The sequence below is a fragment of the Pelobates fuscus genome, chromosome 4 (assembly GCF_036172605.1).
Source record: "Pelobates fuscus isolate aPelFus1 chromosome 4, aPelFus1.pri, whole genome shotgun sequence".
NCBI classification, from domain to species: domain Eukaryota; kingdom Metazoa; phylum Chordata; class Amphibia; order Anura; family Pelobatidae; genus Pelobates; species Pelobates fuscus.
This window is the reverse complement of record NC_086320.1, coordinates 178,121,934-178,140,254: the sequence shown is the minus strand read 5'-3', so window position 1 is coordinate 178,140,254 and position 18,321 is coordinate 178,121,934. Positions and strand designations below refer to the sequence as shown.

General features: G+C 38.5%; 1 protein-coding gene across 3 annotated transcripts in view; it reads left to right on the top strand.

Annotated features, from left to right (window-relative positions):
* Window positions 1-12,377: 12,377 nt before the first annotated feature.
* RELCH (RAB11 binding and LisH domain, coiled-coil and HEAT repeat containing) overlaps window positions 12,378-18,321 on the top strand; it is a 143,722-nt gene continuing 137,778 nt past the window's right edge. For all 3 annotated transcript variants that reach the window (XM_063451821.1, XM_063451819.1, XM_063451818.1), the window contains exon 1: window positions 12,378-12,904. In XM_063451821.1, the coding sequence (XP_063307891.1) occupies window positions 12,391-12,904 (514 nt within the window). In that variant the 5' untranslated portion in view covers window positions 12,378-12,390. The remainder of the gene's footprint in view (window positions 12,905-18,321) is intronic.

The window sequence follows — 18,321 nt, the reverse complement described above, 5'->3', positions numbered from 1 at the left end:
TGTCAATATCATCTTAGACAAGAGGATGACAGGAGCCATTATGCAGCATGTGAGAGTTTAATTAAGCATAGAACTGTGACACATGAAAAAGATATCATCAGAGATTATGGAACAAGTATAAATGCTTCTTTTTGTCCCCTGACAAAACTTCATATCCCCCCAAAAAATAAAGAAAAGGAAGGGGGAGCGTTCTCTCCACCACAGGCACTAACTCCAGAAATAATGTGGGTTTCTTGATCATAGGCAGAGATTGCAATGCGGTACTATGCATGGCAGCTGACTGGAGTCAGACCCCGGGGGATCAGGGGAGATCACATTGAGAAGGCTGGCAAGATAAGCTGTTACTGAAATTCATGGACTCTAATGCTGTGACTATATGATGGAATGCATGCATATTAAGTATAATTAAAACTGTTTAATATTTAGACTAATAGTCAAGTTGTTAAAACAACACTATCAATAAAATTCACTAAACTCAGAATCTTTGTAAATTAAATCTAAATGCTAAAACTGACCAAAAATAGTTGGTTTGTAAAAATCCCCCAACTCAGCCATAGTCACAACTAAGGTATTTTTACTGCAGTTTTGTCATTCAGATTTAATTTGGGAAAAGTCAAGAGTTCTTTTCTTTGATCGGCATTTAGAGGGCATACCACCCAGACACAACTGATATACATTATATTTGGCCCCCCATGGGACTTACTCCCGCATAGACTTGTTTCTCACCTCACAAAAAGTGGTCCTCCTTGTGCGACAGGCGGACATAAATAAAATGTCATGGTCTGACCATTCAGACATTACCTTATCCCTTAGAAGCTGATGGGCTCAGATTCAATGATCATGGCAGTTTAACTCCTCCATGCTAAAGGATAAGCTAATGGTAGAGGAGGTAACAGTAGTGACGGCACCCAAGGACATAAGTATTCAGGGATTTTTTTTTAATTTCTCTATAACCATTCCCCATCACACGCTAGCAACAATGAACAGCATAAGCACAATGTGCATTGTTACCTAGGCACCCCACATTTGCCCACCAAATGATGGAGGACTCCTTATCTAGTGAAATGACACTAGCCAATATAATCTTGCTTACAAAAGACAGAAAGGACCCCCTTGAGGTAAGCAGATACTGGCCTACCTTACTCATAAATGCAGACACCAAAAGGTCCTGACGATTAGGCTCAACTGTCTATTGATTACCCTCATACACCCAAATCAGGTGGGAATCATCCGCTAAAGATAGCTTTAAGAGAATAAAAGAAGAGTTATAGATCTGGTCTGGCACATGGGAGCCTCTTGGATGCTTTCTCTGCTCCTCTCTTTGGATGTGGAAAAGGCGTTCGACAGGCGAAGTGGCCGTACTTGTTTGGACTGCTGCCGGGGGTTCCCACAACCTTTCATGGAGGCCATCTGTGTGCTCCACACACCGATCTAAGGGTCCAGCTGGTTTTACCTTGGACACAGAGGAAACCCTTTTTAACAGGGAATAAGAAAATACAGGGGTGCCCATTTTCCCCTTTGTTGTTTGCTCTCTCTTTAAAGCCATTGTTACACTGAATCAGAGTGTATCTAGATTGAGGGGAAAGAGGTGGGGAAGGAGACATTTTAAATAGTGGCATATGCAGATGATCAGTGCCATCTTAACAACATTATGGGCCCCGGGCAAAGCAGTGCACTGGGGCCCTGCCTACACACAACTCACATGAATACAAATTTAAATTATAGATAAAATTAAAAGGAACACTCTAGGCACCCAGACCACTTCTGCCCATTGGAGTGGTCTGGGTGCCAACTAACACCACTCTTAACCCTGCAAGTGTAATTATTGCAGTTTTTGTAAACTGGCTACGGTTACGTCATCCTCTAGTGGCTGTCTATGCATGAGGACCTCCAGCGTTGCCGGAATCCCCATAGGAAAGCATTAAATAATACTTTCCTATGGGGAGGTCTAATGCGCACGCATTAGAAGGAGCGTGGGCGCAGCCTGACCCAGTGCCAAGGGACATCTGCGCTGGATTCAGGTAAGTCACTGAAGGGGTTTTAACACCTTCAGACAACATGGGATGGGGGATGGGAGGGAGAGGGGCACTGCAGAACCCATATATTTTCTCCTGGCACTGGAGAGTCCCTTTAAGCTTATATTTATTAGTATCTCCAACAAATGCAATACATACATACAATACATACACACAGACTGCTGAATACAGTCACAGTCTGCTAAACACATTCACACCCCGTTAGCTGAATGCACATAGACACAGACTGCTGAATACACACAGACACAGACTGCTAAATACACATACAGACTGCTGAATACACACACAGACTGCTGATTACACACAGACAGACTGCTGAATACATACACACAGTCCGCTGAATACATGCATACAGTCCGCTGAATACATGCATACAGTCCGCTGAATACATGCATACAGTCCGCTGAATACATGCATACAGTCCGCTGAATACATGCACACAGCCTGCTGAATGGCAGCAAAGGCGGGTTTAAACCAGAAGCCCCTGGTAACTGCTGCACAGGAAGGAGGAAGCAGGAAGGAGTCCCTGCTTCCCCCAACAGCCAACTGCCTCCACTCCCCCTTCCAGCCATAATTGAAAGAGGTAAGTATGTGTGTGCTGTGTGACTGCCTGCCTGTGTGTGACTGTCTGTGTGACTGCCTGCGTGTGTGTGTGTGTGACTGCCTGCCTGTCTGTGTGTGACTTTCTCCCTGTGTGCGACAGTCTGCCTATGTGTGCGTGACAGTCTGCCTGTGTGTGTGACTGTAACTGTGTGTGTCGCTGTAGCTGTGCCTTTGTGTGTGCCTGTGACTGTATGTGTGACTGCAACTGTGTGTGACTATCTTTAACGCAGTGTGTGTGCCTATCAGCGTGCGTGAGTGTCTGCCTGCCTGTAACCAAGTGTGTATGACTGTCTGCTTGTAACGGAGTATCTGTGACTGTCTGCCTATAACTGTGTGTGTGTGTGACTGGGTGCCTGTAACTGTTCATGATTGTGTGCCTGTAGCTGTGTGTGACTGTCTGCCTATAACTGTGTGTTTGTCTCGGTGACTGTCTGCTTGTAACTAAGCATGTGTTACTGTCTGCCTGTAACTGTGTGTGTGTGTGTGTGACTGTCTGCCTGTAACTGTCTGCTTGTAACTGTTTGTGTGACTGTCTGCTTGTACCTGTGTGTGTGACTGTATACAGGCAACTTGGGGAGGGTGGCGCCATGAAGACTTTTCGCACAGGGAGCCTAATGGCCTAAGGCCGGCCCTGAACATACACACAGACTGCTGAATACGTACACACAGTCTGCTGAATACACACAGACTGCTTAATACATACAGACTGCTGAATACACAGACTGCTGAATACTCATACAGACTGCTGAATACACACACAGAATAATGAGTACACACAGACAGATTGCTGAGTACACACCGACTGCTGAATACATACACACAGACTGCTGAATACATATACACAAACACACACACAGACTGCTGAATACATACACACAGTCTGCTGAATACACACACACACATACACAGACTGCTGACTACATACAGACTGCTGAATACACACACCCATAGTGCATTGAGGGGTGCAGTGTATGTGTTTGTGTGTACGGGTGCTGAGTGTGTGTGTGTGAGGGGTGCTCTGTGTGTGAGGGGTGCTCTCTGTGTGTGAGGGGTGCTCTGTGTGAGGAGTGCTAAGTGTGCAGGGCCGGACTGACCCACTGGGATACCGGGGAAATTCCCGGTGGGCCACGGCACCAGGGGCGGGGCTGACAGCCCTTATCATCCTGATCAGGCTCCTGTGATCCCAGCCGGCCATGTGTGAGCTGTGCGGCCGCACAGGACCCCATGGGAGCAGGGGGAGCCAGGCGGCCAGCACAGCTCACACATGGCCGGCATCATTTCAAAAAAATGTAAAAAAAAATTGTGGCGGGGCGGAGCCTAGTGTGCGGCAGAGGCATGGCCTAGCGTGCGGCAGGGCGGAGCTTGCGGTGCGGCGGGGGCCTGGCTGACTGCAGCATGGGAAGCAGGAAGGAGTCCCTGCTTCCCCAACAACCAGCCTCCAGGAGCTCCAAGGGATGTGGAGGTAAGAAGCAGGTCAGTGTGTCTGTGTGTGACTGCCTGTGTGTGTGTGACTGCCTGTGTGTGTGTGACTGTCTGCCTGTGTGTGACTGTGTGTGTGTGTGACTGTCTGTGTGACTGTCCGCCTGTGTGTGTGACTGTCTGACTGTGTCTGTGTGACTGTCTGACTGTGTGTGTGACTGTCTGCCTGTGTGTGTGACTGTCTGACTGTGTGTGTGACTGACTGTGTGTGTGTGACTGTCTGTGTGACTGTCTGACTGTGTGTGTGACTGTCTGACTGTGTGTGTGTGACTGTCTGCCTGTGTGTGTGACTGTCTGACTGTGTGTGTGTGACTGTCTGCCTGTGTGTGACTGTCTGCCTGTGTGTGACTGTCCGCCTGTGTGTGTGACTGTCTGCCTGTGTGTGTGTGACTGTCTGACTGTGTGTGTGTGACTGTCTGACTGTGTGTGTGTGACTGTCTGACTGTGTGTGTGTGACTGTCTGACTGTGTGTGTGTGACTGTCTGTGTGACTGTCTGACTGTCTGTGTGACTGTCTGACTGTGTGTGTGTGACTGTCTGACTGTGTGTGTGTGACTGTCTGACTGTGTGTGTGTGACTGTCTGCGTGTGACTGTCTGCGGCTGTCTGTGTGTGTCTGTCTGCGTGCGTGTGACTGTCTGCGTGCGTGTGACTGTCTGCGTGCGTGTGACTGTCTGCGTGCGTGTGACTGTCTGCGTGTGCGTGTGACTGTCTGCGTGTGCGTGTGACTGTCTGCGTGTGCGTGTGACTGTCTGCCTGTGCGTGTGACTGTCTGCCTGTGCGTGTGACTGTCTGCCTGTGCGTGTGACGGTCTGCCTGTGTATGTGAAGGTCTCCCTTTCTCTGTATGTGTGGATGTTTGCCTCGGTGTCAGTGACTGTCTGCCTTTGTGTGTGTGTGCATCTGCTAGTGAGTGAGCATCTGTGTGTGTGTGCCTGCTAGTGAGTTTGTGTGTGTCAGTGAGCTTGTCTGTAGTGAATCTGTGTGTTGGTGAGCTCTTCTGTAGGGAGCATGTGTGTGTCAATGGGCTTGTCTGTAGGGAGAGTGTGTGCGAATCAGTGAGCTTGTCTGTAGTAAGCTTGTGTGTGTATCAGAGTTTGTCTGTACTAAATTTGTGTGTGTGCCAGTAACCTTGTCTGTGTGTGTCATTGAGATTGTCTGTCAATGAGCCTATTTGTGTGCATCAGTAAGATTGTCTGTGTCTGCATGTGCGTATGCTTTACTGTATAATTTAATTACCCTGAAAGAACTAATATTTGGAATTAGAAGAAGAAATGTATCAATATATATATATATATATGTATATACAATAAATACACAAGATCCAGCGCACTCTCCTATCTACTAAACAGCAACTTCAATGTCGACAGACTTTATTAGTCTGTAAAAGTTTTTTTTAAAAACACCTAATCTAGGCAAAAAAATGGGGATTTAGTTACATTATATGATCATACATTGCATAAGCCTGCCACAACGTCAATGTACCCCATCTTTGGCAGGTCCTACTCTCACAGTCTAATGTCTGCTCTTATGAGATTAACCACTTACTTGGGAAAAAATTCCATCTGAGGCTCTCTGCAGTACAAGGCTAAATAGGGACCTGAGATGAGGCACCTGTAACAGGGAGGGGTGCAGAACCAAGGAGTTGGCTAGACTCCCAAATATATATAGGAAACATGGGGGGATGGTTGCACTCACCTAAACATGCTTAAATGGGGTGCTGCTGGGGGCCATATTATACAATAAATACACAAGATCCAGCGCACTCTCCTATCTACTAAACAGCAAGGTTATATTAATACTATATAGAATGTTATAATACAGCGAGCAGGTTATATTAATACTATATAGAATGTTATAATACAGCGAGCAGGTAATATTAATACTATATAGAATGTTATAATACAGCAAGCGGGTTATATTAATACTATATAGAATGTTATAATACAGCGAGCAGGTTATATTAATACTATATAGAATGTTATAATACAGCGAGCAGGTTATATTAATACTATATAGAATGTTATAATACAGCGAGCAGGTTATATTAATACTATATAGAATGTTATAATACAGAGAGCGGGTTATATTAATACTATATAGAATGTTATAATACAGCGAGCAGGTTATATTAATACTATATAGAATGTTATAATACAGCGAGCAGGTTATATTAATACTATATAGAATGTTATAATACAGCGAGCAGGTTATATTAATACTATATAGAATGTTATAATACAGAGAGCGGGTTATATTAATACTATATAGAATGTTATAATACAGCGAGCAGGTTATATTAATACTATATAGAATGTTATAATACAGCGAGCGGGTTATATTAATACTATATAGAATGTTATAATACAGCGAGCAGGTTATATTAATACTATATAGAATGTTATAATACAGAGAGCGGGTTATATTAATACTATATAGAATGTTATAATACAGCGAGCGGGTTATATTAATACTATATAGAATGTTATAATACAACGAGCGGGTTATATTAATACTATATAGAATGTTATAATACAGCGAGCGGGTTATATTAATACTATATAGAATGTTATAATACAGCGAGCGGGTTATATTAATACTATATAGAATGTTATAATACAGCGAGCGGGTTATATTAATACTATATAGAATGTTATAATACAGCGAGCGGGTTATAGTAATACTATATAGAATGTTATAATACAGCGAGCGGGTTATATTAATACTATATAGAATGTTATAATACAGCGAGCGGGTTATATTAATACTATATAGAATGTTATAATACAGAGAGCGGGTTATATTAATACTATATAGAATGTTATAATACAGCGAGCGGGTTATATTAATACTATATAGAATGTTATAATACAGCGAGCAGGTTATATTAATACTATATAGAATGTTATAATACAGAGAGCGGGTTATATTAATACTATATAGAATGTTATAATACAGCGAGCGGGTTATATTAATACTATATAGAATGTTATAATACAACGAGCGGGTTATATTAATACTATATAGAATGTTATAATACAGCGAGCGGGTTATATTAATACTATATAGAATGTTATAATACAGCGAGCGGGTTATATTAATACTATATAGAATGTTATAATACAGCGAGCGGGTTATATTAATACTATATAGAATGTTATAATACAGAGAGCGGTTATATTAATACTATATAGAATGTTATAATACAGCGAGCGGGTTATATTAATACTATATAGAATGTTATAATACAGAGAGCGGTTATATTAATACTATATAGAATGTTATAATACAGCGAGCGGGTTATATTAATACTATATAGAATGTTATAATACAGCGAGCGGGTTATATTAATACTATATAGAATGTTATAATACAGCGAGCGGGTTATATTAATACTATATAGAATGTTATAATACAGCGAGCGGGTTATATTAATACTATATAGAATGTTATAATACAGAGAGTGGGTTATATTAATACTATATAGAATGTTATAATACAGCGAGCAGGTTATATTAATACTATATAGAATGTTATAATACAGCGAGCGGGTTATATTAATACTATATAGAATGTTATAATACAGCGAGCAGGTTATATTAATACTATATAGAATGTTATAATACAGCGAGCGGGTTACATTAATACTATATAGAATGTTATAATACAGAGAGCGGGTTATATTAATACTATATAGAATGTTATAATACAGCGAGCGGGTTATATTAATACTATATAGAATGTTATAATACAGCGAGCAGGTTATATTAATACTATATAGAATGTTATAATACAGCGAGCAGGTTATATTAATACTATATAGAATGTTATAATACAGCGAGCAGGTTATATTAATACTATATAGAATGTTATAATACAGCGAGCAGGTTATATTAATACTATATAGAATGTTATAATACAGCGAGCGGGTTATATTAATACTATATAGAATGTTATAATACAGCGAGCAGGTTATATTAATACTATATAGAATGTTATAATACAGCGAGCGGGTTATATTAATACTATATAGAATGTTATAATACAGCGAGCGGGTTATATTAATACTATATAGAATGTTATAATACAGCGAGCAGGTTATATTAATACTATATAGAATGTTATAATACAGCGAGCAGGTAATATTAATACTATATAGAATGTTATAATACAGCGAGCGGGTTATATTAATACTATATAGAATGTTATAATACAGCGAGCAGGTTATATTAATACTATATAGAATGTTATAATACAGCGAGCAGGTTATATTAATACTATATAGAATGTTATAATACAGCGAGCAGGTTATATTAATACTATATAGAATGTTATAATACAGCGAGCAGGTTATATTAATACTATATAGAATGTTATAATACAGCGAGCAGGTTATATTAATACTATATAGAATGTTATAATACAGCGAGCAGGTAATATTAATACTATATAGAATGTTATAATACAGCAAGCGGGTTATATTAATACTATATAGAATGTTATAATACAGCGAGCAGGTTATATTAATACTATATAGAATGTTATAATACAGCGAGCAGGTTATATTAATACTATATAGAATGTTATAATACAGCGAGCAGGTTATATTAATACTATATAGAATGTTATAATACAGAGAGCGGGTTATATTAATACTATATAGAATGTTATAATACAGCGAGCAGGTTATATTAATACTATATAGAATGTTATAATACAGAGAGTGGGTTATATTAATACTATATAGAATGTTATAATACAGCGAGCAGGTTATATTAATACTATATAGAATGTTATAATACAGCGAGCGGGTTATATTAATACTATATAGAATGTTATAATACAGCGAGCAGGTTATATTAATACTATATAGAATGTTATAATACAGCGAGCAGGTTATATTAATACTATATAATACTTACCGTTTTTCAAAAATGGCACAGTTTACAACACTTCAACTATAGGATCCGTAACTATGCTACCCAACTCATAAAATAGGAATAGGCTGTCATTTACAAGATTAAGACGATCAGCTTTATTGTGGCACACTTTTTAAATATAGGATGTTTAGGCTGCAAAATGTTAATCAGGTATTGGGTTATATTAATACTATATAGAATGTTATAATACAGCGAGCGGGTTATATTAATACTATATAGAATGTTATAATACAGCGAGCAGGTTATATTAATACTATATAAAATGTTATAATACAGCGAGCGGGTTATATTAATACTATATAGAATGTTATAATACAGCGAGCAGGTTATATTAATACTATATAGAATGTTATAATACAGAGAGTGGGTTATATTAATACTATATAGAATGTTATAATACAGCGAGCAGGTTATATTAATACTATATAGAATGTTATAATACAGCGAGCGGGTTATATTAATACTATATAGAATGTTATAATACAGCGAGCAGGTTATATTAATACTATATAGAATGTTATAATACAGCGAGCAGGTTATATTAATACTATATAGAATGTTATAATACAGAGAGCGGTTATATTAATACTATATAGAATGTTATAATACAGCGAGCGGGTTATATTAATACTATATAGAATGTTATAATACAGAGAGCGGTTATATTAATACTATATAGAATGTTATAATACAGCGAGCGGGTTATATTAATACTATATAGAATGTTATAATACAGCGAGCGGGTTATATTAATACTATATAGAATGTTATAATACAGCGAGCGGGTTATATTAATACTATATAGAATGTTATAATACAGCGAGCGGGTTATATTAATACTATATAGAATGTTATAATACAGAGAGTGGGTTATATTAATACTATATAGAATGTTATAATACAGCGAGCAGGTTATATTAATACTATATAGAATGTTATAATACAGCGAGCGGGTTATATTAATACTATATAGAATGTTATAATACAGCGAGCAGGTTATATTAATACTATATAGAATGTTATAATACAGCGAGCAGGTTATATTAATACTATATAGAATGTTATAATACAGCGAGCAGGTTATATTAATACTATATAGAATGTTATAATACAGCGAGCAGGTAATATTAATACTATATAGAATGTTATAATACAGCGAGCGGGTTATATTAATACTATATAGAATGTTATAATACAGCGAGCAGGTTATATTAATACTATATAGAATGTTATAATACAGAGAGCGGGTTATATTAATACTATATAGAATGTTATAATACAGCGAGCAGGTTATATTAATACTATATAGAATGTTATAATACAGCGAGCAGGTTATATTAATACTATATAGAATGTTATAATACAGAGAGTGGGTTATATTAATACTATATAGAATGTTATAATACAGCGAGCAGGTTATATTAATACTATATAGAATGTTATAATACAGCGAGCGGGTTATATTAATACTATATAGAATGTTATAATACAGCGAGCAGGTTATATTAATACTATATAGAATGTTATAATACAGCGAGCAGGTTATATTAATACTATATAATACTTACCGTTTTTCAAAAATGGCACAGTTTACAACACTTCAACTATAGGATCCGTAACTATGCTACCCAACTCATAAAATAGGAATAGGCTGTCATTTACAAGATTAAGACGATCAGCTTTATTGTGGCACACTTTTTAAATATAGGATGTTTAGGCTGCAAAATGTTAATCAGGTATTGGGTTATATTAATACTATATAGAATGTTATAATACAGCGAGCGGGTTATATTAATACTATATAGAATGTTATAATACAGCGAGCAGGTTATATTAATACTATATAAAATGTTATAATACAGCGAGCGGGTTATATTAATACTATATAGAATGTTATAATACAGCGAGCAGGTTATATTAATACTATATAGAATGTTATAATACAGCGAGCGGGTTATATTAATACTATATAGAATGTTATAATACAGCGAGCAGGTTATATTAATACTATATAGAATGTTATAATACAGCGAGCGGGTTATATTAATACTATATAGAATGTTATAATACAGCGAGCAGGTTATATTAATACTATATAGAATGTTATAATACAGCGAGCAGGTTATATTAATACTATATAGAATGTTATAATACAGCGAGCAGGTAATATTAATACTATATAGAATGTTATAATACAGCGAGCGGGTTATATTAATACTATATAGAATGTTATAATACAGCGAGCAGGTTATATTAATACTATATAGAATGTTATAATACAGCGAGCAGGTAATATTAATACTATATAGAATGTTATAATACAGCAAGCAGGTTATATTAATACTATATAGAATGTTATAATACAGCGAGCGGGTTATATTAATACTATATAGAATATATAATACAACGAGCAGGTTATATTAATACTATATAGAATGTTATAATACAGCGAGCAGGTTATATTAATACTATATAGAATGTTATAATACAGCGAGCGGGTTATATTAATACTATATAGAATGTTATAATACAGCGAGCAGGTTATATTAATACTATATAAAATGTTATAATACAGCGAGCGGGTTATATTAATACTATATAGAATGTTATAATACAGCGAGCAGGTTATATTAATACTATATAGAATGTTATAATACAGCGAGCGGGTTATATTAATACTATATAGAATGTTATAATACAGCGAGCAGGTTATATTAATACTATATAGAATGTTATAATACAGCGAGCGGGTTATATTAATACTATATAGAATGTTATAATACAGCGAGCAGGTTATATTAATACTATATAGAATGTTATAATACAGCGAGCAGGTTATATTAATACTATATAGAATGTTATAATACAGCGAGCAGGTAATATTAATACTATATAGAATGTTATAATACAGCAAGCAGGTTATATTAATACTATATAGAATGTTATAATACAGCGAGCGGGTTATATTAATACTATATAGAATATATAATACAGCGAGCAGGTTATATTAATACTATATAGAATGTTATAATACAGCGAGCAGGTTATATTAATACTATATAGAATGTTATAATACAGCGAGCAGGTTATATTAATACTATATAGAATGTTATAATACAGCGAGCAGGTTATATTAATACTATATAGAATGTTATAATACAGCGAGCAGGTTATATTAATACTATATAGAATGTTATAATACAGCGAGCAGGTTATATTAATACTATATAGAATGTTATAATACAGCGAGCAGGTTATATTAATACTATATAGAATGTTATAATACAGCGAGCAGTGTCTCCTCCCTCTCCCTCCAGTCTCCTCCTCATTACAAGATGGCGGCCCCTGCAGCAGGTCCAGGCCCGGGCGGCTCCTCTCCCTCTAACACCGGGGGCTCCGCGGGTATTGTGGGTCCCAGCACCAGTAGCAGCAGCGTTAACCCCTTCCTGAGCGACTCTGAGGAGGAGGAAGAAGCCGAGGAGGAGGATGAAGATGAGGAGGACGATGATGATATCGAGGAGCCGGAGGATGTGTCCCCGCTGGATCCCCGCCCGGGCTCCATGCATACTGCCCGCTGTCTCCCGGACGAGGCCCAGCCGCCCCCCGGTCCCCGCTTGTCCCTGCTCCCGGGGGAGCCCGGCCGGGTGCCGCTGGACGCGGTGGCCGCTCAGTTGCTGCGGGACCAGCTGCTGCTCACGGCCCTGGAGATGCACACCGAGCTGATGGAGAGCGGCCGGGAGCTGCCCCGACTCCGGGACTACTTCTCCAATCCGGGCAACTTCGAGAGACCGGCGGCAGGAGCGGCACCCGGGGTCAGCATCCCCAACCCCGGCCCCGGGGGACAGCTCAGTGAGTGACAGGGTGACAGGGGGCGGGCTGGGCGGACACCCCGGGCACAGAGCATGCTAATCTGTATGGGGGGGTGGGACGGGCTGTGTGTATATAGCTGTCAATGTCAGGGCAAGGAGGGTGATCAGGGGCAGGCTGTTTTTTTTTTATATATACATATATATTTCTATCATATTATATCATATCATATCTGATCGGCACTTTGCACAAATCCCATCCATTCATTTCAATACAATCCATAGATCATCTATGTGTAATCAATACAATCCATAGATCATCTATGTGTAATCAATACAATCCATAGATCATCTATGGGTAATCAATACAATCCATAGATCATCTATGTGGAATCAATACAATCCATAGATCATCTCCTATGTGGAATCAATACAATCCATAGATCATCTCCTATGTGGAATCAATACAATCCATAGATCATCTCCTATGTGGAATCAATACAATCCATAGATCATCTCCTATGTGGAATCAATACAATCCATAGATCATCTCCTATGTGGAATCAATACAATCGATAGATCATCTCCTATGTGTAATTAGTACAATCTATAGATCATCTCCTATGTGGAATCAAGACAATCCATAGATCATCTCCTATGTGGAATCAATACTCTGCCTGCATGTAGTGTGACAGCTCAGGCTGTGTATAGCTGGATCAGCTGCTGTGATGTATATGACAGGGAGGGATGTGCTGTTCACTAGATAATGTATGCAGTGTATAGCATTATTTACTATGCAGGAAAATGTAGCTTGGTGTGTTTGGAAATAGTATATCCTCCTGTCTTTTGCAAAGATAGGCAGTTATTATATCACTGGGTCCATCCGCTATGGTCTCCTCTCCAACCCCCCACCCGTTCTATTTTAAAGGCCTTCTTAAGACACCAAAATAGCAGCAAAGTAGCTGCTATTGATAGATCTATATTCACTGTTAAACAAGCAGCCATTAGCTAAAGGCGCATGATTTCTAATAAAGAAATGGGTACCACCAATTCTCTTATAGGAAGTATATAGTAAAGCATTGTAGTTAAAGTCATTGTGGGTCATCTCAACAGCATAAAATCAGTATAGCTCTTAGCAGCTTCCAGTTAACTTGGTAAAATTAATAGGAACGACTTGTATGAACAGTACACCATCATTAATTCCAGTTTACAGTGAGAAGGCAAACCTTACAAACTATTTAAAACCCTAAAATAAATAGTTCAGTTACCATAACATAATGCAGGTGCCTCTTTCTCCACCTTGTGTCCTTTAAATCAGAAGCCTTGGATAGAGCAATCATGATAGAAGCACAATGCCTGCTGATGCTTTAAACCTGTCAGGGCCTCCCATTGAGAAAAATGCAGTAGAAAGATGCATATTGAATTGCACATTGCAGGTTAAAATAAGTGTTCACTATTGCTGAGTTTCAAGAATTTACAAAATAAGTGATGATTAACATTTTGCAGCCTAAACATCCTATATTTAAAAAGTGTGCCACAATAAAGCTGATAGTCTTAATCTTGTAAATGACAGCCTATTCCTATTTTATGAGTTGGGTAGCATAGTTACGGATCCTATAGTTGAAGTGTTGTAAACTGTGCCATTTTTTGAAAACGGTAAGTTTATTTTACATTTTGAAGTTTCCAAGACACTGGGCCTCTGCACAAGAAAACTATTGAATCATTTGATGTCCAGTGTCAACATGTATAGTATGTTGGCTGCAGCCCACTATGTGTCCAGTGCTTCTCTATGACAGACATAGGATTAAGTGGCGCAAAGGACTGGCTGCACGCAGTGATTGTCATGCATTCACCGTTTGTCAGCAGTACCTATTAGGAATAATATAGAAAAATGACTACAGAGTGAGATGAATCTGACCCTGGAGTCAAAGAGAGGACTAGATGGGCAACAAATTCGGGCATAACCCAGAGCAATAATTAGTAGAGAAAAAGATCTTTTTCTCTACTAAGTACTTATTAGGAAACATCTGATTGGACACGTGTTATCTCAAATCGATTATTTACAGAAGAGGCCCAGGCTGCAGTGAGGAGTTTAAACAAAAGTATGTATTTAATAGTGTTTTGTTTTTTTTTGTTTTTTTGTTAAAGTGGGATGTCATCCCCTCCCGTATCCCCCTAGCTTTGCCTCTGTTCCTCCGCCTGACTTTCCTAGACTCTGGGCATAGCTACAGTGTCCGTCCCAAGAGTCTTTAAAAGTGACGGCTGAAAAGAAATTGTCTCTGTCTATTCAGGGTCTTGTGTGATCCTCCATAGACCTCACTGCTGTACTTTGTGCAAGAGTACAGTAATGTCGTAGTCTCCTGTCACTCAAGATGACCTGCTGGACTAGATTCGCACTGACGAAGGACAGGTTCATGTAGATAAATCTCACCTTTACTTGCCCTTCCCCTAGCAACAATGTCTCTGTTTGGGGTCTTTGCAAATTTGGCAGATGTTGACAGAGCTGCTTTAAAGGAGCACTATAGGGTTAGGAACACAAACATGTGTTCCTGACCCTATAAGGTTAAAACCACCATCTAGCCCCCCTGGTCCCTCATGCCTCCCTAAATTTTGTAAAATCTTACCTGTATTCAAGTCTGGAGCTGCTAACTTGGTCCCTGTTTCCTTTAGACCTGCCTGCTGACATCATCAGAAGTGGTAGCCTGATCCAATCCCAATGCTTCCCCATAGGATTGACTGAGACTGACAAAGAGGCAGATCAGGGGCAGAATCAGCACAATTCAAACACAGCCCTGGCCAATCAGCATCTCCTCATAGAGATGAATTGAATCAATGAATCTCTATGAGGAAAGTTCAGTGTCTGCATGCAGAGGGAGGAGACACTGAATGTTTGGATGCATTTTAGACAGCCATGACCCAGGAAGCATCTCTAACAGCTATCTGAGGAGTGGCCAGTGAAGTTATCACTAGGCTGTAATGTAAACACTGCATTTTCTCTGAAAAGACAGTGTTTACAACAAAAAGCCAGAAGGTAATTATTCTACTCACCAGAACGAATACAATCAGCTGTAGTTGTTCTGGTGCCTATAGTGTCCCTTTAAGAACAATCATGTTCTCAATTTTATACCAACTTAATATTTAACAAAAAGTTAGATTTAGGTAGTGCTAAAATCATTTTAAAATTCTTCAAATACTTTAAAATGCTCACTTGGTGATATCCATTGGTCTCATTTAAAAAGGTTTGATTAATCTAAGGATCTTTCCTCCCCATCAAGTCCTTTGTTGATAATGAAGACTTAACCTTTCCACATAATCAAAGACAGTCTTGCCCAATCTGGCTAGCATAAACTCAGCACTCTTAGCCAACCAGTGCAGTCCAAGGTTGGATTAAATTGACATAAATAATGTGTTGGTGTTCTGCGTTATCAATGTTTCCAAGACCGGGACAGTATCTGGGTGTCACACAGTTTACAAACTGACAGTAAATTGAGGGGAGGCCAGGCAAGATGTATTGCATATGTCTTGGCAATAACTGTTTAGCGAAAAATCGTACTTCTCTGTACTTCTCTGTGCCTATTTGCTTCATACTTGTACTTTTAAAAATATAGGTTTAGGACTTTGCTTACAGTCTTAAATATGAAACAAAGTAGAATATACCTAGACATATAAAGATAAAAGAAAGAAAGAAAGAATACGCTCATAGGGGATTAACGTAAAAACACAGATGCCCCTTATGTTTGTGTCACACTCACAAGATATATGTGGTTTTCAGGCACATCAATTAGATGACATTTCTTGAATCCCTCAGGGTCAGAATAGTAGTTTGGACATGTAAAAAATATAAATTGACATAGTATAGCGTTGTTATGAAATAAAATAACAGCTTTAATGGTTGCACTTACAGTGTAACAATTATAAAAAGGCCCATCAGCACAAATCTGTTTTTTTCCATCAAAATGGAGCCAAACGTCCTTGGTGAGATTTCAGGCAGGCATAACACATGCACAATGGTAAAATAATAAAAAAATAGCAAATAGCAATCACTGTCTCTATGCGTTTCGTCCGGATCACCAGACTTCCTCAGGAGTAGTGGAGTGCTTCAAACCTTCTGGGGCTTCCAATTCCCTTTTAAATCTTCCCGCCGGCATTTTAATCCAATTTCTCAATTGCAAACAGCTGATTCTTAGTCCGTTCATACACTCCATATATGGAGTTCCGGCTCACGTTCGTGGAACGCACGTGCGTTCCACCGACCCGGAAATACCCGCGTCGCCTTGGGCTGAGCGGATGTGTGTCACTGGAACGCACATGCGTTCCACTTCGTCCGGTCTTCGGTATCATTGGAAAGACCCCATACGGAAGAGCAGAATAACATAAAATAGAATAGAAATGAGATCGTATTAAATATCTAATATACAACAAGATAACAAATTTTAAAATAAAATACAGATAGAGTTAGGAATATTAATAAAACTTATAAGTCTAACAGAACCTTCCTTTCTGGTAAGATAAAGTGGTCTGGGTGCTTATAGTGTCCCTTTAAGCTAAAGTTTTTTTCAAAGGGACACTATAGTCAACTAAACAATTTTAGCTTAATGAAGCAGTTTTGCTGTTTAGATCATGCCCCATGTAGTTTCACTGCTGAAATCTTTGCCATTTGGGAGTTAAAGCACTTTGTTTATGTAGCCCTAGTCACACCTACCCTCAAGTAACATGCACAGCTTTTCTAAAACCATCCTAATTCACTACTGTGAAAGTGTCATGCTCTGTAATGTGTGATCACCACGGGATCCATACCGTAGGCTTTGTAAAGCTTCTTCCAGTCACATGACATGTCCTGCTTTCTGAAGAACTGACTCCTGACACACCCTGTAATTGCCATGTATTTATTCTCAACCCCTGTTTTAAAAGCCTAATAAAAGCAGGCTTGGTACTACCACTTAATAGGGACTGGCAAGTCCCAGGATCCAGGTAAAAAATATTGATCCGCGCTTTGTTTTTTGGAGTATGTACCAAGCTCTTTCTAAGAGCATTTATTTCTCGTACATGCAGTAAGACTGGCTCCTAAAATGTTTTGTCCGGCTCATAAATTATACCTTGATTTAAGCGGTCATTATGTTGCAGTGTAATTTTAAATATAATTTACTATTGCTGCTTTTAGCATTCTGCCATAGCTAATAACTAAGAGGGGTGGCAAGACTGTAGATTCACTGATTGGCTGAAAGCGTTAGCTGACTTTTTTCAGCCAATCAGCGGCACCGTTGCCCGATTTCTGCAAGAGCGTTCCAGTTTAAATATTTTCAGAAAACGGTGATTCGGAGCTGGGACCTCCTGGCATTTTGATGAAGTTGTTATAGTGACCAGTGTGTTCCTTTTTAAAGCAGGTTCTGTCCATTCACCTATATGCATATATACAGAGTCAATAAAACATTGGGAGCTATTTGCACATTTCCAAAGTTA